Below are 24,855 nucleotides of genomic sequence, written 5' to 3'. Positions count from 1 at the left end.
TTCGTCATTAATATGTTCTTCGACAGAATGACCTCCTTCCATTTCTTCATCCTCGTGAGGAACTTCTTGAAAAATATCGATGATAATGTCATTGATATCTAGAGCACCATCTTCTGTAGTGAGGTTCGAGTCTATATCTTTGTAGCCAGGGTCACTTGTAGCGGAAGTATCGTACATTATCAATAGATGTTGAAGTTTTTGTTCTTCTTGGTACTCCACATTGCTGTTCACAACTTCAATTTTTGTGTTTGAGAAGCCAGACTTTACAAAACAGTTCATGACAGTTTGTTTTCTAATTGCGTTTACTGAAGAGGAAATCCATTGAATTGCATCTAGGATGCTGATTTTCTTTGCAAGGTCACTCGCACATGTTACATCGTTCGTGTTTGCAATGAGATGTCTTAAAACTCGTTTTCTGTAGTGAAGTTTAAAATTTTTTATTATCCCTTGATCCAAGGGCTGACACTGTGCAGATGTGTTTGGTGGCAGAAAAACGATTTGAATGTTAGACAATTCAACATGCGGGTGAGATGCAGCATTATCCACGAAAAGAATAATTTTTCTGTTTTGACGAATCATGTTTTGGTTAAAGTGACATCCATTCGCTCATGATATCTCGTGTCATCCATGCTTTTTTTATTAGACTTCCAGTCAACATTCAAAAGATTCAACTTTATTCCCTTGAAACAACGAGGATTTTGTGGTTTTCCTGTAACAAGAGGTTGTTCAAAGTCTCCCAGCATATTTGTACACAATAGTACAGTCAAGCGTTCCTTAGAAATTTTTCCGCCCTGGCACTTTTCATTTTTTAGACTCATTGTTTTTTCAGGAAGAGCTTTAAAAAACAACCCCGTTTCGTCACAGTTGTAAATATCCTTAGCTTCAAAATCACGACATAAATCTTCCAATTTGACGGTCCACTCTGTTACAACCCCAGTATCAACAGATCCACCTTCACCACTTACGGTTTTCCAAGAAATTTTATGCCAAGTTTTGAACTTGTCTAGCCATCCCGCAGAAGCTTTGAACTCATTTACTCCCATAGATTTCGCAACCTCCAAAGCCTTTTCCCTAATAATAGACCTATTAATGGGAATTTTTTTAGCACGTGCACGACAAAACCACTCATACGTAACATTGTCAATTTGAAGTCCAACAGTTTTCGGGAATGATTTTTGAAGCTGATCATTTCCGTGTTGCCAAAATTGTTTGAGCAGTTCATTTTTTTTCTTTAGGATGTCGCTTACCTGCGTCTTCCCAATTTTGAATTTTGCAGCGAGATTGCAAACACTATTTTTTTGCCAATTATACACATTAATGAGTTCGACTTTATCTTTTAAAGTTAAATGTTTACGAGAAAACATTGTGCACTTCACACGAAACTGAACAAAACCGAAAACTGAAACTGAAAAGACGAAAGGCCGACCATATTCCCACCCCTGTACACACCGAATTCATCAGAAGTTTTACACGTGCTTTAAAATTCTTGAAAAAGGGTTTAGAACCGCGACGTAAGCCTTGATAAAATTCAGAGAATTGGAAATAGAAAATAAACACACGATTGAGGCGATACGTGGAAGAAACGTTCCTAGAAAAAGGGCCGTAAGCTCGCCCGCTGTCTGTTATGGGGAGATCAATTAAGTACTAATCTAAACGAAACAATGCAGATTGCTTGTCCGCGTCCGTTACAGAGAATGTCCGCTAGACAGAAGCTGCAAACACATTAAAACCAATAGAGGTGAGTTGGGGAATTTGAAAATGTCCGTTGTAGAGAGATGTCCGTTAGGAGAAGTTTCACTGTATTTGGATTTCAGGAAAGCTTTTGACACTGTTGCACATGAAAGACTATTGTACAAATTGGAGCAGAATGGTATTAAGGGTAAGTTGCTACAATGGATAAAAGGATGGTTAAGTGGGAGAAGACAGAGGGTGGTAATCAATGGGTGCTGCTCTTCGTGGACTAATGTTATTAGTCGAGTCCCACAGGGTTCGGTGTTGGGTCCACTGTTGTTTTGTATATTTATCAATGATATTGATGAAGGTATATCAGACTTAATGTTGAAGTTTGCAGATGATACAAAGGTTGGCAGGGTTGTTAATGACAGGAATGGCAATGTGCTACTGCAACAGGATCTAGATAATTTGGGCAGATTGGGCTAAGAAGTGGCAACTGAAGTTTAACCTTGACAAATGCAAAGTACTGCATATGGGTAGAAGTAACACCAGAGAAACGTACCAACTGTGTGGTACTACACTTAAGGTGGTAGAAAATGAAAAAACCTGGGAGTAATTGTGCAGTCAGATATGAAGTTTTCTGAGCAATGCAGACAGTCGGCCAGGGCAGGTCATGGGGTTTTGTCAATGATATATAGGAATTTTGCTAGCAGGGAAAAGGAGGTGATTATCCCTCTGTATAAGGCAATGGTCAGGCCACGCCTTGAGTACTGCGTACAGGTCTGGAGGCCTCATTTTAGGAAGGATGTAGATTTACTTGAGCGTGTACAGAGAAGGGCAACAAGATTGGTGAGGAGAATGAAGGGATCCTCTTACCAAGAGAGGCTTAAGTTCTGCAAATTGCAGTGGCTGGATACTAGGCACCTGCGCGGTGATCTCATTGAGGTATATAAGGCCTTGAATGGATTGAGCACGCTGAATTCTGATGGGATCCTTCCACTTGTTCAGATTACGAACCTAAGGGGGCATAAATTAAAATTAAGAAAAGACAGATGTCGAATAGATGTGCGGAAATTTGCCTTTAGCCAGCGGGTGGTTAATTGCTGGAACAAACTTCCATCTGTCGTTGTGGAAGTTGATAGCTTGAATAAATTTAAGGAGGAACTGGACAGGCATTTGGAGGGAATGGTGTGATTTTTTTTTTTTTTTTTGGCTGATGCTGCATAAGATCATACACATACTTGCTTGCATCACATGCCACCACTACTACCATAAAATACCAGGGCTCTCACATGAAATACTTTTCGGCCTTAGTTAGAGCGACCTCATACATTTGTATGCTAATGTGTTACTACTTCTGAAAAAGGAAATGGTGAAGAGCGGATATGCATTTTGGACATTCTAAATACCAAGTGTCATAAGCGTCAATTTCTCCCCTTAACATCCGATGAGAAGCAAGTATTCTATAAACAGTGTGGGAGTATGTCAGACAATAAAAGCGGGATTTGGGGAAACGCAAAGAGAGGACAGTTGGAGAGAGGAGAGTGATGAGGCACAAGGAAAGACCATGAGGAAAGGCAGAGGAAGAGTTGAACCCGCTCAGCCCAGAAGCATCAGTATGGACCAATGCCCATAAGTTGTTCACTTCGCAGATTAGTCCAGCACTGCCCTTTGGGAGACAGTACCCATACCTGTGTTTGGGTAAGTGGAGATCTTGTTTTCAAATATCTGAGTTGAGGGTTGCAACAGTATGAATGAATTAAATAAGATGATTCCTTCTTAATAACTTAAAATATTTATAAACTAGTAATGGGTTATAATAGTCTCCACTGTTTCAAACATCAGTTTTTTTTTTTTTTTTTATGAAAACCCAAAATATGAGAGGTATTAGAACCTATAGTACTTAGTACCGTGCTTGGGGTGGAGGTTGAGAAAAGACGAAAGAAGACATTTGTTAACATTAGACTTGAACTTCTGTAAATTGTATTCAGGAAATATGTTTATTCATTCAACTGCCGTTTTGTTCCACAAAACGGCAGTTGAATGAATAAACGAGGAAGATGAAAAGTTGGTTCTGTGAGTTTGAAGTTGGACAGTAAATGGATGTTGGCGGCACGTGTTCGGACTGTTTTGATAGAGAGAGTGGGAATTATAGAAGCCAATTCAGAAAAACAGTGCCCATGGACATTGTATCTGTAGAAAAGGCATGCAGCAGAAACAGTATGTCTATCAGACAGCGAGTGGAAAGACTCTGTTAGAGATGAGTCATTAATTAACCTAACTGCCCTCTTCTGAATGGAATCTAGAAGTCTGAGAGAGGTTTTGGGGGCATTGCCCCAGATGTGGGAACAATACTCTATGGTAGGGCAGATTTGCACAGTTTAAACAGCTGTTTGGAAGAAAAGTAACGCTGAGAGCGAAAGAGAAAACCAAGTTTTTTTATATGCAAAGGAAGCAATATTTGTAATGTGCTTGTGCCAAGAGAGATTAGAAGTCAGGGTAATCATCAAAAAGGATATATCATTTTGCCTAGAAATCAGAGTGTTACCAAAGATAAGCATAGGAGCAGAAGAATCCTTTTTTGCGAGATATAAGACAAGTCTGAGTTTTGAAATCGACTAAGTTGTCTTTGCCCCACTGGAGATCGGCATTTAAGGAATTTGTAGCAGAAATTCGAGAAGTTGAAGCTGATTGAGCAGAGCAAGGTTTCTCAAAATGGAAAGTGGAATGCAATGTGCTATCATTGGCAAAACTATGGATAGGATTTCCAGCCAATGGAAGAAGGTCATTATTATACAAGAGGAAAAGAGTGGGGGAAAGAACTGAACCTTGGGGGACACCAGCATTAGTGGAGAAGTTAGAAGACAGAGAGCCATCTACCATCACCCTCAGTGAGCAGTCAGAGAGAAAACTGAATAACCAATTACAAAAAACAGTTGGCAAACCATAAGGTGGAAGCTTGTTTAGAAGACCTTTATGCCAAACACATTCGAAGACCTTTGAGATGTCAAGAGCAACTGCTTGTGTTTCACCAAACCTTTTCATTGAATTTGTCCATAAATGACTAACATAAGACAGAATATTACCAGTGGATCGACACTGGCGGAATCCATACTGGCGATCGTTGATCAGATGGAAGGTTTCTAGGTAGTTTAAGAGTTGGCAGTTAATTGATTTCTCCATTACTTTAGAAAGAGTAGAAGTAATTGCAATGGGATGATAATTGGATGGGAGGGATTTGTCACCCTTTTTTAGAAACTGGCTGGATATGAGCAAATTTCCAAGCAGAAGGAAAAACACCTTTGGAATAAGAAAGTGAAAAAAGGCGGCAAAGAATAGGAGTAAGTTCAGGAGCACAGGTTTTGAGAACAAGTGGAGAAATACCATCGGGACCTGGGGCTTTCTTAGCATCAAGATTCGTCAAAATCCTTCTGACATCCTTTTGACGGAAGACCACCGGAGGCACTGAATGGAGCGTGTTGGGAATGATGGGAGGTGTTTTACCAAGATTAATACATGAGTTGGAAGAAAAATGGGATAATAGCAGGTCAGCTTTATCCTTGGCTGAAGTGACAACAGAACCATCTGGTTTGGACAGAGATGGGCAAAAGTTGCGGCCAATAGTTTTGGCAAGAGACCAGAATGCTCGGCTACCATTAGGGCAAGAAGCAAGTTTTCTACTCTTAGCCTGTTCAAACTCTAGTTTGGACTGATTAATAACTGCTTTACAGTTGTTGCGAGCTTTGGTGTAGGCAGAAAATGAAACTGAAGAATTAGAAACTAGCCAATTATGATATGCAATGTTCTTCTCTTGAACAGCCTTAGCACATTTATTGGAAAACCAGGGTTTAGATAAAGGACGAGGTTTTAAAGTGGAGTGTGGGATAAAGGATTCCATTCCTGCAAGAATACTTTCACTGACACGATCTGAGCGAACGTTCACATCAGAAGTTTTGAAACAGTAATCCAACCAAGGAAAAGAAGAAAAGAAATCTTGCAGTTCATCCCATTTTGCATTCTTGTAATGCCAAACAATACGAGGTTGGGAATAGTCATGAGATAAAGGCTCCATTGGAGAAGAAACAATCACCAAGTTGTGATCTGAGGTGCCTAAAGGACCTCTCACTTCAACTGTGTACTTGGAAGGGTTGTTTGTGAGAAAAAGATCAAGTGAGTTGGCTGTATGGTTAGGATTGTCCAGTATTCTTTTAGGTAAATGAACAATCTGTGCAAGGTCATTAGTAATTGCAAAAGCCTCAGCCTCTCGACCAGCTGGGTCGGTGTGACTAGAAAACGGAAGCCAGCTAGAGTTGTGAACATTAAAATCACCAAGGAAAATTACCTCACTGTTAGGAAAGTTGGACCGGAGAAAGTCAAGCTGCAAAGAGAGGAAGTTGAAGAGCTCCAAGTGATTAGTGGATTTGGGAGAATGGTAGAGACAATAGATGAACAAGGGTGGTTCATTAAAGAATCGCCTTGACCTAGTTGTAGAGGTGCTGCCTGTTGATTCTTGGCACAGGATTTAGTACTTATCTACATAGCCGCCATGCAGATTTACACATTTTTCCCATTGATGGATGGATGAGGCTATGGATACCATTTTTGTAGAAGTGGTAATGTTGGTCTTTGAAACATGACTCTGTTGCAGAAATGAGTGTCTCGTCATCAGGGAAGTGGGTCCCCCAAAGAAATTATTTGAGGGAAGGAAACAAGAAGTCCGATGGTGCAAGGTCGGGTGAGTAGGCTGGATGGGTCAGTATTTCATATCCACAAGTGGCCACTTATGTTGTTGCAATTTCAGAATTGTGAACTGGAGCATTGTCTTGAAGCATTCTCACACCTTTTGACAGCATGCGATGCCTACATGTTTTGATTTTCTCCCATAATTCTGTGAGATTGTTGGCATATTTCTACCTTTCAGCAGGTAATCAGTCATTACTACGCCTTTCTCATCCCAAAACACTCAGCAAGACCTTTTCTGGAAACCTTGGAACCTTGCCTTTTTTGGGGGGGGGGGAACCATGATGTCACCATTTTATGGACTGTTTTTTACTTTCAAGGTCGAAATGGTATATCCAACTTTCATCCTGAGTGATTAGATGAGAGAACATGGCTTCTTCTTTATTTTGGCACAGGGCTAACAACTCTTGTGATTTCTGTTGTCGATCAGCCTTCTGGAAACCAGTCAGTAATCGGGGAATCCATCTTGCACTCAATTTCCGTAAATGGAGTTAGTCATGAAGGACTGTTTCAACAGAGCCCACACTAATCTTCACCTCCTGGGACAATTCATGCACAGATATCCGGCGATCTTCCATGATTAACAACTCCACTTTTCTGATCGTGCTGTCATCAATGGCTGAATGGGGATGACCTGGAATGGCTTAGATTCTACCGATGTCCGACCACACCTAAACTGTCTATGCCAGTGCTTCACAATGCCATAGGATGGGGCTTCATCCTTATATACAGCAGTCATCTTCTCATGGATTTCTTCAGGAGATTTCCCCTTCAAGAACAGGTACCGGATTACAGCTCTGCCTTCAACTTTGTCCATGATGAAGTTGAAGGCAGAGCTGTAATCCGCCTTCAACTTTGTCCATGATGCTACTTCATCACACGTTCAGTTTTGTAAGAGAATAAAAAATTAAGACACAGGGCTGAAATTTTACACCTTTAGTACAGAGATATGTATAATACTACACACAAAATATCATGCCTCTGCAATATGTGGAAGTAGGTGAGGGCGATTCTTTATTGAATTACCCTCGTATGTATTGAATATGATAACTATAGATATAGAAGTGTTTATAGTAAAGTAAATGTCAGAACGGAAAACAGAAGAACAGAAATAATAGAATAGATGATCATATGTAATGGAGTCAGGTAAAAAGAGGGAAGATATAATTCCAAAATAATGTGTTTGCCAAATACTAGTGAATCTAGGGAATATTGTATTTCACCTGTTTTAGTATTAGTATGATAAATGATGCCAATGAACAGATGATTTTAAGAGCATTAAATGGTTGTTATAGACGCATACACTATATTATGGATATGAAGGGACTGCTGCAATCATTACATTTTTAGATTGACAAATGGCATATAGTATCTATATTAACAATGATTTGTGGTAAAAATGTATTGTATGTGTTCTTAGTGTTCAATAAATACTATTGTGTTTATCTCATACGTATGTCTCTCTCTGCCAATATCCTTGTCCATACCAGAATAAAACTCAGAAGTAGAAATAAGAAAGGGTCTAAGAGTCTAATTAATTAGTAGGAGTAGTAGTAATAGGGGCATGTGATGCAAGAAAACATGCATATGAGCTTATGCAGCATCAGCCAAAAAAAAATAAAAATTCCATTCCCTCTAAATGTTTGTCCAGTTCCACATTAAATTTATTTAACCTATCAACTTCCACAGCAATAGATGGAAGTTCGTTCCAGCAATTAACCACCCAATGGCAAAAGACAAATATCCGCACATCTATTCTACATCTGTCTTTCTTCAATTTGAATTTATGCCCCCTTAGGTTTGTAATCTGAACAAGTGAAAGAATCCCATCAGAATTCCGCATGCTCAACCCATTCAAGGCCTTATACACCTCAATCAGATCACCTCGCAGGTGCCTAGTCTCCAGCCGCTGAAGTTTGCAGAATTTAAGCCTCTCTTGGTAAGAGGATCCCTTCATTCCCCTCACCAATCTTGTTGACCTTCTCTGTACACGCTCAAGCAAATCTACATCCTTCCTAAAATGAGGCCTCCAGATATGTATGCAGTACTCAAGGTGTAGCCTGACCATTGCCTTATACAGAGGGAAAATCACCTCATTTTCCCTGCTAGCAAAATTCCTATATATCATTGACAAAACCCCATGACTTGCCCTGGCAGCCTGTCTGTGCTCAGAAAACTTCATATCTGACTGCACAATTACTCCAAGGTCTTTTTCATTTTCTACCACCCTAAGTGTAATTCCTCTGGGGTTGCTTCTACCCATATGCAGTACTTTGCAATTGTCAAGGTTAGACTTCAGTTGCCACTTCTCAGCCCAAGTTCCCAAATTTTCTAGATCCTGTTGCAGTAGCACACTGCCATTACTGTCATTAACAACTCTGCCAACATTTGTATCATCTGCAAACTTCGACACTAAGCGTAATATACCTTTATCAATATCACTGATAAATATACAAAACAACAGTGGACCCAACACTGAACCCTGTGGGACTCCACTAATAGCATTAGTCCACAAAGAGCAGTGCCCATTGATTACCACCCTCTGTCTTCTCCCACTCAAAAATCCTTTTATCCATTGTAGCAAATTACCCTTAATACCATTCTGCTCCAATTTGTACAGTAGTCTTCCATGCACAACAGTGTCAAAAGCTTTCCTGAAATCCAAGTATATGATATCAAAATTATTTTTTGCATCCAGTTCCTTTGTAACCATATCAAAATATCCAATCAAATTTGTCAGTCAAGACTCTCCCTTAACAAACCCATGCTGTGTCTGAATTATTGCTGCGGTCTTGTATAGATGACCCTGCAATGCATCTTTAACCGGTGACTCCATTATTTTACCCGGAACAGAAATTAAACTAACTCGTCTGTAATTACTCGTGTCACCCTTCGATCCCCCTTTGTGAATTGGGGATACATTTGCACACCTCCAGTCTGTGGGGACCTCCCCTGAGTACAAGGATGCTCTCATAATTATGGCTAAGAGTTTGCTTACTTCCTTTGCTGCCTCCTTTAATATAACTGGATAGATCCCATCCACCCCAGGTGCCTTTCTTATGTTTAACTTCAACAATTTCTCCTCCACTTTGCTCTCAGTTATTACAAAATCATTAAGCACCCTGCTACAATTTGATAACCTTCTGGCATTTTTAATCCTTAATAACTTCTCATGTGTGAATGTAGATGCAAAATATTCATCATTCAGTTTGTTTGCTATCTGAGCAGGATCATTGATATCAAGTGGACCAATCAGATTCCCCTTCCTTTTATAAGTAAAGAGATCCTTGCTGTTTTTCTTAGCATCCTTTGCCAAAGATGTCTGAGTTACCTGATAATCTATATGCATCTCATGCATTTTTCTTCTCTGCCACGAGTCTCATTAGTTCATTTGACAACCATTTAGGGCTAAACCTTGAACAATATTTCTTAATAGGTATGAAACTTTTAGTAGCTCCATGATTAATTCTTTGAATGCTTCCCATTTAGAATTTTCTGTTGGTAACATCATCAGTTGATCCCGCTGTACAGAATTTAAAAACTGTCTGAGACCACTGTAGTCACCTTTACAGAAGCAAAAACCCTTTCCTTTACCCCTGATGGTAATTATATCTTTAAGTGTTTTTTTTTTTTGGGTAGTTGTTGGTGCATTGGCTTATGTGGCTATAATGCACCTCCCAAGGTTTTTGCAGTACTCTGATCCAAGCCCGAGGCGGGATTCGAACCTGCAACCTTTGGGGTTGCCAGGTAGGCCCTTTACCCACCCGGCTAGGCCGGTCAGCATATCTTTAAGTAAATCCCACATGAGTACACTGTGTGATCACTGCCACCTACTGGTTCCTTTATCTGCAAATTCTTAATACATGAATGATCACTGATGATAACCAGATCAAGAGTATTACCCTCTCTGGTTGCCTCTCGAACATGCTGCTGCAAAAACAATCATCCAATAAATCCCCAAAAGTCTTACTAGCGTGCGAGTGACCAAACCACAAGTTCCAGTCAATATCTGGGAAGTCAAAATCCCCCATTATAAGACATTCTGATTTACTAGCCCACTCTATTTCTCTCTACAATTGTTCGTTGTACTCATTAGGCCTATAACACACTCCTACTCTTATTTTTGCTTTCGCAGTGCTCATGTCACACCAAACTGACTGAACAGTGTACTGTCCATCTATATTAACTGGATGTATTTTTCTTTTGATTATATGTTTTTCTTAATAAACAGCATGACACCTCCTCTCTTCCTATCCTGTCTATCCTTTCTGTACACATTGTACTCCCCAAATTCCAATTCTGCATTCCTAATGTCTGTGTGACACCACGTCTCTGATATCTGAACAATATCTGCCTTTTTAATTAACAGCATGACACCTCCTCTCTTCCTATCCTGTCTATCCTTTCTGTACACATTGTACTCCCCAAATTCCAATTCTGCATTCCTAATGTCTTTGTGACACCACGTCTCTGATATCTGAATAATATTTGCCTTTGATATCTTGACCAACACTTCAAATTCATCAAATTTATTTACTATACTTCTAGCATTTGTATACATGCAAGTATACATGAATAATTGAATAATTATTCATGAATAAGTTGAATAATTAATTACTCAACTGCTATGACTGCAATGTTAATCACAATGCAGTCAAAGCCACAGCAGTTGGGTTTTTCAAACCTTGAGTGTGAAGGGCCTTAGAGACCTTTGTCCTAATTATTATCACTAGACAAACATATTTTACACTATAAGAATAAATCAGGATGGAGTCAAAGGCAGCAATGCCTAGAAATGCTGGAACTACACTGATGGTGCAAAATATTAGGATCACCTTGAATAGTCACTAGCCTTCCCATCCCCCAACAGCATAAGAATGACATGCTGTCACAATGGATAACAGAAGTATTTGTGCCTAAATGCCCCTTGCAGCTAGCATGTTGGTTATGACTACTGTCCTTCCACACTGTGTAGAAAAAGACCTGGGTTCACCAATGATGGGAAAAACTTTTAAGAGTTTTTATCACATTGTGGCTGAATTAGTTGGTGTCAAGCAAGGATGCATTGCTTTTTCCTCCAAGGAAGTTTTGATTTTTTTTTTTTTTGTCTGTTGAAACAGGCGAATGAACCATAGAATATGAATGGTTTATATCTTTGGTCCTTGAGGTTGTCACAGACATTCTCTCAGATATGCCAGACAAGCTGTTCTTGCTACCTGGGAGTCTAAAACGCTGATGGAACTGATATTCGGGTGACACTCAAGTCAAAGTGGACCCAACTTCGGCGAAGTCCGGACGGTCTATGACAGCCAAATCCTCTGCTTGCACATTCACAATGGTGGGACTGTTAGTAATCCTGGGTATAACCTTCATGCACAAGTACATGGTGGGTGATCACCCAGGTGTGAACCAACGTAAGCAGGGGTCGAGGTGTGGCGCCCACACCACATAGAGGAACACCGCCCCTCTATGTTACCAGGCAGTACCAGGTGGTAGATGACCGTCATCAACCGGTGAAATACCACCACTTTGCTTATTGGAGGCTTGAAGTGGTGGAACCCATGTTTAGTCTCTAGAGCTAAGTTCCGGCCAACCCTTCCCTATCTCTTCCATCATGCAGTATGATTGATGATTTTTGAGGTTATGATGAATGTCGTGGCGAGATCCAATATTCCTTACATTTCGAGGGTACAGCTCTAAAACGGTGTTCGCAGGCCGGCCGCTAGTTAGTACACCGGACTGAACCTATTGGTAACTCTCTAGGAAGCTTCCGGATCAGCTAGTGTATAATCTTGCTACCTCTACTCTGCCAGATAGTGACTGGAGGGAGTCCGAGTAGTGTGTATGCGGGGAGCATTGTCGAGGCCACGTTATGCCAAGGATCTGGGTATATTCTTACCACATGTACGCCATATCCAAAAATTTCATTACTTCATACAGCATGTCCCACCCACTTTTTCTTACTATTGAATACACCATGAATTGTCAAAATAATAGAGCAAGCTTATCTGCGAAAAGATCTAAACCTCCCAAGGACTTCCTAATTCATTTCACAAATATACGTGGTCTCAATTCTAATCTCAATGATGTCCATTTCCACTTGCAGTCTTCCAAACCCCATGTACTTTTTCTGACTGAATCTCAGTTATCAGTTGATTCAACTACTGCTCATCTCAGATGTCCAAATTATTTGCTGTATGATTCCTTTCGACTCAAAGGTGGTACTTGTGCATATGTCCGTTCTGATATTCCCTGTCAGAGACTTGGAAATTTGGAATCTCCTCTCTTTGATCTTCTCTGTCTTAAAATCTCTCTACCTCATTGTGTAAAATTCATCTGTTGTCTCTACCGTTCTCCCAACTCTACTAATCACTTGGAGCTCTTTGACTTCCTCTCTTTGCAACTTGACTTTCTCCAGTCCAACTTTCCTAACAGTGAGGTAATTTTCCTTGGTGATTTTAACGTTCACAACTCCAGCTGGCTTCCGTTTTCTAGTCACACCGACCCAGCAGGTCGAGATGCTGAGGCTTTTGCAATTACTAATGACCTAGCACAGATTGTTCATTTACCTACAAGAATACCGGATAATCCTAATCATACAGCCAATACGCTTGATCTTTTTCTCACAAACAACCCTTCTAAGTACAAGGTTGAAGTAAGAGGTCCTTTAGGCACTTCAGATCACAACTTGGTGATTGTCTCTTCTCCAATGGAACCTTTATCTCATGGCTATTCCCAACCTCGTATTGTTTGGCATTACAAGAATGCAAAATGGGATGACCTGCGAGACTTCTTTTCTTCTTTTCCTTGGTCTGATTACTGTTTCAAAACATCTGATGTCAACGTTTGCTCAGATCGTGTCAGTGAAATTATTCTTGCAGGAATGGAATCCTTTATCCCACACTCCACATTAAAATCTCGTCCTTTATCTAAACCTTGGTTTTCCAATAGATGTGCTAAGGCTGTCCAAGAGAAGAACGTTGCATACCGTAATTGGCTTGTTTCTAATTCTTCAGTTTCATTTTCTGCCTACACCAAAGCTCGCAACAATTGTAAAGCAGTTATTAGTCAGTCCAAACTAGAGTTTGAACAGGCTAAGAGTAGAAAACTTGCTTCTTGCCCTAATGGTAGCCGAGCATTCTGGTCTCTTGCCAAAGCTATTGGCCGCAACTTTTGCCCATCTCTGCTCCCACCTCTGTCCAAACCAGATGGTTCTGTTGTCACTTCAGCCAAGGATAAAGCTGACCTGCTAGCATCCCATTTTTCTTCGAGCTCATGTATTAATGATCTTGGTAAAACACCTCCCACCATTCCTAACACGCTCCATTCAATGCCTCCTGTGGTCTTCCGTCAAAAGGATATCAGAAGGATTTTGATGAATCTTGATGCTAAGAAAGCTCCAGGTCCTGAAGGTATTTCTCCACTTGTTCTCAAAACCTGTGCTCCTGAACTTACTCCTGTTCTTTGCCGCCTTTTTTCACTTTCTTATTCCAAAGGTGTTTTTCCTTCTGTTTGGAAATTTGCTCATATCCAGCCAGTTCCTAAAAGGGGTGACAAATCCATCCCATCCAATTATCGTCCCATTGCAATTACTTCTACTCTTTCTAAAGTAATGGAGAAATCAATTAACCGCCAACTCTTAAACTACCTAGAAACCTTCTGTCTGATCAACGATCGCCAGTATGGATTCCGTCAGTGTCGATTCACTGGTGATATTCTGGCTTATGTTACCCATTTATGGACTAATTCAATGGAAAGGTTCGGTGAAACACAAGTAGTTGCTCTTGACATCTCAAAGGCTTTTGATCGTGTTTGGCATAAAGGTCTTCTAAACAAGCTTCCATCTTATGGTTTGCCAACTGTTTTTAGTAATTGGTTATCCAGTTTTCTCTCTGATCGCTCACTGAGGGTGATGGTAGATGGCTCTCTGTCTTCTAACTTCTCCACTAATGCCGGTGTCCCCCAAGGTTCAGTTCTTTCCCCCACTCTTTTCCTCTTGTATATCAATGACCTTCTTCCATTGACTGGAAATCCTATCCATAGTTTTGCCGATGATAGCACATTGCATTCAACTTTCCATTTTGAGAAACCTTGTCCAGCTGAATCAGCTTCAAGTTCTCGAAAATCTGCTGCCAATTCCTTAAATGCCGATCTTCAGGTAATTCTCCAGTGGGGCAAAGATAACTTAGTTGATTTGAACCCTTCTAAAACTCACTCTTGTCTTATATCTCACAAAAAGGATTCTTCTGCTCCTATGCTTATCTTTAGTGACACTCCGATTTCTAGGCAAAATGATATATCTCTTTTGGGGATTACCCTGACTTCTAATCTCTCTTGGCACAAGCACATTACAAATATTGCTTCCTCTGCATCTAAAAAACTTGGTTTTCTCTTTCGCTCTCGGCGTTACTTTTCTCCCAAACAGCTGCTCACTCTGTATAAATCGCAAATCCGCCCTGCCATGGAATATTGTTCCCCCATCTGGGGTGGTGCCCCCAAAACCTCTCTCAGGCTTCTTGATTCCATTCAGAAGAGAGCAGTTAGGTTAATTAATGATTCATCTCTAACAGAGTCTCTCCACTCGCTTTCTCATAGACGCACTGTTTCTGCTGCATGCCTCTTCTACAGATACTTCCATGGGCACTGTTCTTCTGAATTGGCTTCTATAATTCCCGCTCTCTCTTTCAAAACAGTCCGAACATGTGCCGCCACCAGCCACCATCCATTTACTGTCCAACTTCAAACCCACAGAACCAACTTTTCATCTTCCTCATTTATTCATTCAACTGCCGTTTTCTGGAACAACCTTCCTTCATACGTATTTCCTGAAAATTACAATCTGCAGAAGTTCAAGTCCAATATCAACAAATATCTTCTTTCGTCTTCTCAACCTCCAACTCAAGCACGGTACTAAGTACTATAGGTTATAATACCTCTCGTGTTTGGGGTTCTCATAAAAAAAAAAAAAAAAAATCTATAATGAAGTTTTTCTGGCCTTAGTTGCATCAATGTAAATTAAAAACAAATCAAAAGGACAATTTTGACCTAAATAGGGTTAATGTGAAGAAAAAGGAACATTCTGAATGGTTGTGGATAATATGCTTTAATTTATCCTTGGGCTTCAGTCACAACCAGATAAGATAAAATTCAAAAATTTTGAATTTTGGCCTGTGCAAAACTAGTTTAGGGCAACTGCAACTGAATAAATTAACAAACAAGCAACAACAAGTTTTAGCATTCCAGGTAATCGAATATATAAATATATTTAAAATTCAAAGCTGCAGCAGAGTGCTCAAAAATCTTTTTAGTTTACTGAAAGTGACAGATGCTATAATGCTCTAATATTTACTGGCCAAGATGGCAACCATAAGAGTCCAGGATACTTGATTTTTTTAAATTAATCAATTCATATATAAATAAAATAGGTGCAACTATCAAACTTCAATATAAGACTTAAATATTGAAAAATAATAATTTAATTATCTTAAAATAATATAGAGAAGCCACAGTTAATAATCAACAATATAAATGCAACATGTCAAATTAATGAAAACACATAATAGTAGAAATCAAGATAAAATATATGAATACCACTGAAATCTTTATGTATTTACATAAAGTAAATTACATAAGCAATTATTTAAGTAAATTAATTGTATTTTGCATTTTTAATGAGTGAGTATTTTACAGTGGTATTTTCAAGTAAATGAGTGGTATTTTACATAGTTGAACAAATCTCTCAAAAATATCTACCTTGACATCGATGTTTGTATTAATAAGTACAGATGTTCCTGTTACTTCAGCATAAAGTATGGGATTTTCTAAATATGGAAGAGTAATATTCTTGCCATTTACCTATAGGAGAAAATATTTAATAAACAAATTCAACAGCTTTTCTAAATGCACATAAAAAACCCTATATAAGAAATGCAAGAAATAAGAATAAAATAACTTATTAAGATCATACAAAAGCAATCAGAACTAAAATTTTCATATCCTTAAAGAAAGATACATTTAACCTGAGTTTGGTCTATCTCATAAAAAAACATATGAGGATTGTTCAAAAAGTAGAGGTAACAGAGTAACAAAGAAAAATTAACTTTATTTAAAAGTATTTCACTGTTCCATTCCTTTAAGGTAAACTTTGGTTGTCTGTGTAACTTGATTTTGAGATTAGCATTAGCATTAGCATTAGCAGAGGCATATGATGCAAGAAAGCAAGCTTATTCAGCATCAGCCAAAAAAAAAAAAAAAAACACACCACTCCCATTTCACCCCTCCGTTCGTTCGAAATACCTGTCCAGTTGAGCTTTAAATTTGTTTAGGCTATCAACTTCAACAACAAGTGATGGAAGTCGGTTCCACAACCAACCACCCGCTGGCCAAAGGCAAATTTCCGCACATCTATCCGACATCCGTCCTTCCTCAATTTGAATTTATGCCCTCTCAGGTGATTATTCTGAGAAAGATGAAGAATCCCATTGGCATTGAGCATGCTCAAACCATTCAAAGCCTTATACACCTCTATCAGATCACCTCGCCGGTGCCTAGTCTCCAGACTCTGTAATTTGCAAAACTTAAGCCTTTCTTCGTAAGAGCAACCCTTTGTTCCATTTACTAATCTTGTTGCCCTTCTCTGTACCCGTTCCAGCAGCTCTACATCCTTCTTGAAATGAGGCCTCCAGACCTGTATACAGTACTCAAGATGTGGCCTTACCATTGCCTTATACAAGGGAATAATCACCTCCTTATCCCTGCTAGAAAAATTCCTGTATATCATTGACAAGACACCATGCGCTACTCTTGCAGCTCGTCTGCACTGCTCAGAGAACTTCATATCTGCCTGCACAATTACCCCCAGGTCCTTTTCATTCTCCACCACTGTCAGTGTAGTACCGCAGAGTTGATACGTTGCTCTGGGGTTACTGTTTCCCATATGCAGCACTTTACATTTGTCGATGTTAAACCTCATTTGCCACCTCTCAGCCCATCTGTTCAACCTTTCCAGATCCTGTTGCAGCAGCATAGCGTTAGTATTGTCCTTAACGACCCTGCCAACCTTTGTATCATCTGCAAACTTGGACATTAAACTTGATATCCCATCATCAATATCATTCATAAACACCGAAAACAACAACGGACCCAACACTGAACCTTGAGGAACTCCACTAATAACATTAGTCCACGTTGAGCAGTGTCCATTGATTACCACTCTCTGTCTTCTGCCACTCAACCATCCCCTTATCCATAGCAGCAATTTGCCTCCAATGCCACACTGCTCCAATTTGTGCAGCAGTCTTCCATGTGCAACAGTATCAAAAGCCTTTCTAAGATCCAAATATATAATATCAAAGTTATTCCCTGCATCCAGTTCTTTTGTGACTACATCATAGTATCCAATCAAATTGGTCAGGCAAGACCTGCCCTTAACAAAACCATGCTGCGTCTGAGCTATAACTGAATTCTTGTCTAGATGATCCTGCAGTGCTTCTTTAACCAGTGCCTCCATTAATTTACCTGGAACAGAAGTTAAACTAACAGGTCTATAATTACTTGTGTCAGCCTTTGATCCTCCTTTGTGAATTGGGGTTACATTTGCACATCTCCAGTCTATGGGCACCTCCCCTGAGTCCAAAGAAGCTCTCATAATTATGGCTAGGGGTTTGCATACTTCCTTTGCTGCCTCCTTTAATATAACTGGATAGATCCCATCCACCCCAGGTGCCTTTTTTATGTTTATCCTCAACAATCTCTCCTCCACTTTCCTCTCAGTTATTACAAAATCATCCAGCTCACTGCCAATGTTTACTTTACCTACATCATTCTCCTTCTTGAATAACTCCTCATGCGTGAATGTAGATGCAAAATACTCGTTTAGATTGTTAGCCACCTGAGCAGGATCCTCAACTGTTGAACCATCAATATCCAGTGGACCAATCTGATTCATCCCTTTCCTTTTCGAGTTCAAGTATGTAAAAAACTCTTTTCTGTTTTTCTTTGCATCCTTTGCCAAGGATTTTTCATAGTCTGCCTTTGCCTGCCTAATCTCCTTTGTGACTTGGTTACAGACCAACTTATATCTATCATAGGCTTCCATGTCACCCATTAATTTGTATGTATCCCATGCATTTTTCTTCTCTGCCACATGTCTCATTAGTTCATCTGACAACCATTTAGGCCTAAACCTTGAACAATATTTCTTAGCTGGTATGTAAAGCCTGGTAGCCTCCAAGATTAGTTCCTTGAATGCTTCCCATTTTGAGTTTGCTGTTGGTAACATCATCAGTTGGTCCCACTGTATAGAATTTAAATACTGTCTCAGACCATCATAGTCGCCTTTACGAAAACAAAAACCCTTCCCTTTACCTCTGATGGTAGTTACCTCCTTGAGTAAATCCCACTTCAACACACTGTGATCACTGCCACCTAGTGGTTCATTTATCTGCAGGTTCTTAATGCATGAAGAATCACTACTGATAATCAGATCAAGAGTATTGCTCCCTCTTGTTGCCTCACGAACATGCTGATGTAGAAAACAATCATCCAATAAATCCACAAAAGCCTTGCTAGTGTGCGAGTGACCAACCCACAAATTCCAGTCAATATCTGGGAAATTAAAATCCCCCATTATAAGACTCTCTGATTTACTGGCCCACTCTATTTCCCTGTACAATATATTATTATACTCATCAGAGTCATTAGGCCTATAGCACATTCCTACTCTCAATTTTGATTTCCCTATGCTTATGTCACACCAAACTGACTCGACACTGCCCTGTCCATCGATGTCAACTGGCTTCGCTTCCTTTGACTTTATGTGTTTCTTAATTAATAGCATAACCCCTCCTCCCCTCCTGTCCTGTCTATCCTTTCTATACACATTGTATTCCCCAAATTCCAGATGTCTGAAACCCCAGCAATAAAAATGATTCCTGAAGGACTCATGTCTGGAGAATGATATTGATGATGGTATATCAAGTTTAATGTCCAAGTTTGCAGACGATATGAAGGTTGGCAGGGTTGCCAAGGACACTACTGACAGGCAACAACTCGGCGTTCTTGTGGGCCTATATGAGAGCTTGAAGGACAGGGTGGATGCCCTCGAAGAAACTAAATTGAGGGGCCCATCAAGCTCTCAGCTGCCCACATCAACGCCAGAGCTTGCACTTGCGTGACACAGAGACAACCCCTAAGGCAGAATGCGCTGGTCCCGAAGGAACTAGTAGTTGTTGGTGACTCTATTGTCAGGGAAACGGGGAACATGCTTTGTAAAAAAGATAGGTGGAACAGGACCAGGGTATGTCTGCCAGGGGCAAAGGTTGATGACGTTGTAGAGCGAATATCATCTTTTAAGGGCACAAAAGGTGATATAGTTGTACACGTTGGCACTAATAATATTAAGAGTAGGAGACCGGCAGAATTACTTAACAAGTACAGGTCACTGTTGAACAAAAGCCGAGAATTAGGGTTGAATTTGAAAGTGTCTGCAATTCTGCCCAGACACGATAGGAGGGAGTATATGATGAGAGCCTTGTCGATCAATTCGGCCCTGGAAAGATTGTGCAAGGCTCAAGGGGTAGAATTTTTTTCAGCCTGGACTGTACTTGTTAACAGGAGAGATTGCTTCTACAGGGATGGGATACACTTAAATAGAAAGGGTGCAAGAATATTTGCTGATGCTATCGAGGCAGTTTAATTAAGCAACTAAGGCCATATTGCTCCGGGATATGCGATGGTCATTCCCTGACCTTTCCATATTTGGTGGTGACGGGCTCGAACCCCGGTCTAATCAAGAAGCGTGTGCTACACAGTGCTGCTCCTTCCCACCTGGCTACGGAGGCGCCTCCGTAAATCAGTGTTACTCTTGTTCTTCAGATGGGAAAGGCAGCAGACTTAAGCGAGTTTGGCAGAGGCCAAATTGTAATGGCCAGACGATTCGGTCAGAGCATATCCAAAATGGCATGGCTGGTGGGATGCTCACAGTCAGCTGTAGTTAGTACCTACCGAAAGTGGTCCGAGAACCCACGAATCGCCAGCAAAGTGTTGGACGACCGTGGCTCGTCGATGCTTGAAGTGAGTGAAGGCTCTCCCGGATGGTACATTGAAACAGAAGGGTAACTGTGCAACTCACCGGTAGTTGGAATGTTGGTGATGGGAGTAATGTGTCACAACACACAGTTCATCGAACCCTGCTGAAAATGGGGCTGCCTAGCCACAGGCCACTCCAAGTGCCTGTGCCTGTGCAAGTGCCCATGCTAACCACGGTTCACTGGGGGCAGTGCCTACAATGGGCATGCGAGCATTGAAATTGGACCTTGAGTGATTGAAAGAAGGTTGTCTGATCCAATGAATCACATTTCCTGTTGCACCATGTAGATGGCCGGGTATGTGTGTGTGTTGTTTACCTGGAGAAGATCCTGGATGCACCATGGAACAAAAACAAGCTGGTGGTTGCGGTGTCATGCTTTGGGCAATCTTCTGCTGGAATACCCTGGGTCCAGTCATCTGTGTGCCAGGAACTCTGATGTCTACCACTTACCTAAACATCATTGCTGACCAGGTACACCCTTTCATGGACGGTCTTTCCCCTCTGGCGGTGCCATCTTTCAGCAGGATAATGCACCATGCCACACCACCCGGATTGTTCTAGACTGGTTCGTGGAACATGAGGAAGACTTCCAGGTATTGCCCTGGCCTCCAAATTCCGCAGACATCAATCATCTGTGGTTTCTGTTGGAACATCAACTCTGATCCGCAGCATCTCATGGGTCTCACAGGAGTTAAAGGATCTGCTGGTTACATGTTAGTACCAGATACCATAAGACACATTTAGAAATCTTTGTAGCGTCCATGCCTCGCCAGGTACGAGCTGTTTTGGCTGCACGTGAAGGACTAACATCATATTAGGTAGGTGGTCATAATGTTTTGGCTCATCGGTGTATATATATATATATATATATGTGTGTGTGTGTGTGTGTCTGTGTGGGTGTTTTAGATTAATGGAGTTATTTCTGTTCGTTGAAACACTAACATAGTAAGGGACCGGGGCCAGTAGTAGTACCACCAAATCAAACTTGTGCCTCTCCATCAGTCTCTTCTTAAGTTTTATTCAGAATTAAAAATGTTTCAGGAAAAAGCTGTATTAAAATTACCTTTGGACTAAGCTGCATCTTAGCATTTTAGCATTAGCATTAGTAGAGGCATATGATGCAAGAAAGCAAGCTTATGCAGCATCAGCCAAAAAAAAAAAAGAAAAAAAAAAAAACCCTTCCACTTCACCCCTCCATTCGTTCGAAATCCTGTCCAGCCGAGCCTTAAATTTATTTAGGCAATCAACTTCCACAACAAGGGATGGAAGTCTGTTCCACCAACCAACTACCAGCTGGCTAAAGGCAAATTTCTGCACATCTATCCTAAATCCGTCTTTCCTCAATTTGAATTTATGCCCTATCTCAGATGATTATTCTGAGCAAGAGGCAGTATCCCATCAGCATTGAGCATGCTCAAACCATTCAAGACTTTGTACACCTCTATCAGATCACCTCGCTGGTGCCTAGTCTCCAGACACTGTAATTTGCAAAACTTAAGCCTTTCTTCGTAAGAGCAACCTTTCGTTCCGTTCACTAACCTTGTTGCCCTTCTCTGTACTCGTTCCAGCAGCTCTACATCCTTCTTGAAATGAGGCCTCCAGACCTGTATACAGTACTCAAGGTGCGGCCTGACCATTGCCTTATACAAGGGAATAATCACCTCCCTATCCCTACTAGAAAAATTCCTGTATATCATTGATAAGACACCATGAGCTACTCTTGCAGCCTGTCTGCACTGCTCAGAGAACTTCATATCTGCCTGCACAACCACCCCCAGGTCCTTCTCATTCTCTACCACTGTCAGTGTAGTACCACAGAGTTGATACATTGCTCTGGGGTTGCTGTTTCCCATATGTAGTACTTTACATTTGTCAATGTTAAACTTCATTTGCACCTCTCAGCCCATCTGCTCAACCTTTCCAGATCCTGATGCAGCAGCATGGCGTCAGTAGCATCCTTAACAACCCTGCCAACCTTTGTATCGTCTGCAAACTTGGACATTAAGCTTGATATACCATCATCAATATCATTTATAAATACAGTAAACAACAATGGACCCAACACTGAACCCTGAGGGACTCCACTAATAACATTAGTTCATGATGAGCAGTGTCCATTAATTACCACTCTCTGTCTTCTGCCACTCAACCATCCCTTTATCCATAGCAACAATTTGCCACCAATGCCACACTGCTCCAATTTGTGCAGCAGTCTTCCATGTGCAACAGCATCAAAAGCCTTTCTAAGATCCAAATATATAATATCAAAGTTATTCCCTGCATCCAATTCTTTTGTGACTACATCATAGTATCCAATCAAATTGGTCAGGCAAGACCCCTTAACAAAACCATGCTGTGTCTGAGCTATAACTGAATTCTTGTCAAGATGATCCTGCAGTGCTTCTTTAACCAGTGCTTCCATTAATTTTCCTGGAACAGAAGTTAAACTCACAGGTCTATAATTACTTCATTCACACGTGAGGAATTATTACAGTTTGAAAATGGAAGAAGGTTATCAAATTGTAGCAGTGTGCTTAATGATTTTGTAATAACTGAGAGCAAAGTGGAGGAGAAATTGTTGAAGTTAAACATAAGAAAGGCACCTGGGGTGGATGGGATCTATCCAGTTATTTTAAAGGAGGCGGCAAAGCAACTAAGCAAACCCTTAGCCATAATTATGAGAGCATCCTTGGACTCAGGGGAGGTTCCCACGGACTGGAGATGTGCAAATGTGTCCCCAATTCACAAAGGTGGATCGAAGGGTGACACGAGTAATTACAGACCAGTTAGTTTAACTTCTGTTCCGGGTAAAATAATGGAGTCACTGGTTAAAGATGCATTGCAGGATCATCTAGACAAGACTGCAGCAATAATTCAAACACAGCATGGGTTTGTTAAGGGAAAGTCTTGTCTGACAAATTTGATTGGTTATTATGATGTGGTCACAAAGGAACTGGATGCGAAAAATAATTTTGATATCATATACTTGGATTTCAGGAAAGCTTTTGACACTGTTGCGCATGGAAGACTACTGTACAAATTGGAGCAGAATGGTAGTAAGGGTAAGTTGCTACAATGGATAAAAGGATGGTTAAGTGGGAGAAGACAGAGGGTGGTAATCAATGGGTGCTGCTCTTCATGGACTAATGTTATTAGTGGAGTCCCACAGGGTTTGGTGTTGGGTCCACTGTTGTTTTGTGTATTTATCAATGATATTGATGAAGGTATATCAGGCTTAATGTCGAAGTTTGCAGATGACACAAAGGTTGGCAGGGTTGTTAATGACAGTAATGGCAGTGTGCTACTGCAACAGGATCTAGATAATTTGGGCAGATGGGCTAAGAAGTGGCAACTGAAGTTCAACCTTGACAAATGCAAAGTACTGCATATGGGTAGAAGTAACCCCAGAGAAACGTACCAACTGTGTGGTACTACACTTAAGGTGGTAGAAAATGAAAAAGACCTGGGAGTAATTGTGCAGTCAGATATGAAGTTTTCTGAGCAATGCAGACAGGCTGCTAGGGCAGGTCATGGGGTTTTGTCAATGATATATAGGAATTTTGCTAGCAGGGAAAAGGAGGTGATTGTCCCTCTGTATAAGGCAATGGTCAGGCCACGCCTTGAGTACTGCGTACAGGTCTGGAGGCCTCATTTTAGGAAGGATGTAGATTTGCTTGAGCGTGTACAGAGAAGAGGAACACGATTGGTGAGGGGAATGAAAGGATTCTCTTACCAAGAGAGGCTTAAGTTCTGCAAATTGCAGTGGCTGGAGACTAGGCACCTGCGCGGTGATCTGATTGAGGTCTATAAGGCCTTGAATGGGTTGAGCACGCTGAATTCTGATGGGATCCTTCCACTTGTTCAGATTACGAACCTACGGGGACATAAGTTCAAATTAAGAAAGGACAGATGTAGAATAGATGTGCGGAAATTTGCCTTTAGCCACCGGGTGGTTAATTGCTGGAACAAACTTCCATCTGTCGTTGTGGAAGTTGATAGGTTAAATAAATTTAAGGAGGAACTGGACAGGCATTTGGAGGGAATGGTGTGATGATTTTTTTTTTTTTTTTTTTTTTTTGGCTGATGCTGCATAAGCTCCTACACTTGCTTTCTTGCATCATGTGCCACTACTACTACTACTACTACTACTACTTGTGTCAGCCTTTGATCCACCCTTTGTGAATTGGGGTCACATTTGCACATCTCCAGTCTATGGGTACCTCCCCTGAGTCCAAGGAAGCTCTCATAATTATGGCTAATGGTTTGCTTACTTCCTTTGCTGCCTCCTTTAATATAACTAGATAGATCCATCCACCCCAGGTGCCTTTCTTGTGTTTATCTTCAACAATTTC

At 40.7% G+C, this 24,855-nt stretch overlaps 1 protein-coding gene across 3 annotated transcripts in view; it reads right to left on the bottom strand.

Annotated features, from left to right (window-relative positions):
• LOC150080448 (kielin/chordin-like protein) overlaps positions 1-24,855 on the bottom strand; it is a 1,054,752-nt gene that overhangs the window by 53,073 nt on the left and 976,824 nt on the right. For all 3 annotated transcript variants that reach the window (XM_090381408.1, XM_090381409.1, XM_090381410.1), the window contains one exon: positions 16,168-16,269. In XM_090381408.1, the coding sequence (XP_090237534.1) occupies positions 16,168-16,269 (102 nt within the window). The remainder of the gene's footprint in view (positions 1-16,167; positions 16,270-24,855) is intronic.

Source organism: Mastigoproctus giganteus, chromosome 9 (assembly GCF_048544385.1).
Source record: "Mastigoproctus giganteus isolate SK-2022 chromosome 9, ASM4854438v1, whole genome shotgun sequence".
NCBI classification, from domain to species: domain Eukaryota; kingdom Metazoa; phylum Arthropoda; class Arachnida; order Uropygi; family Thelyphonidae; genus Mastigoproctus; species Mastigoproctus giganteus.
The sequence above is the reverse complement of the archived record's forward strand: the minus strand, read 5'-3'. Positions and strand labels throughout refer to the sequence as shown.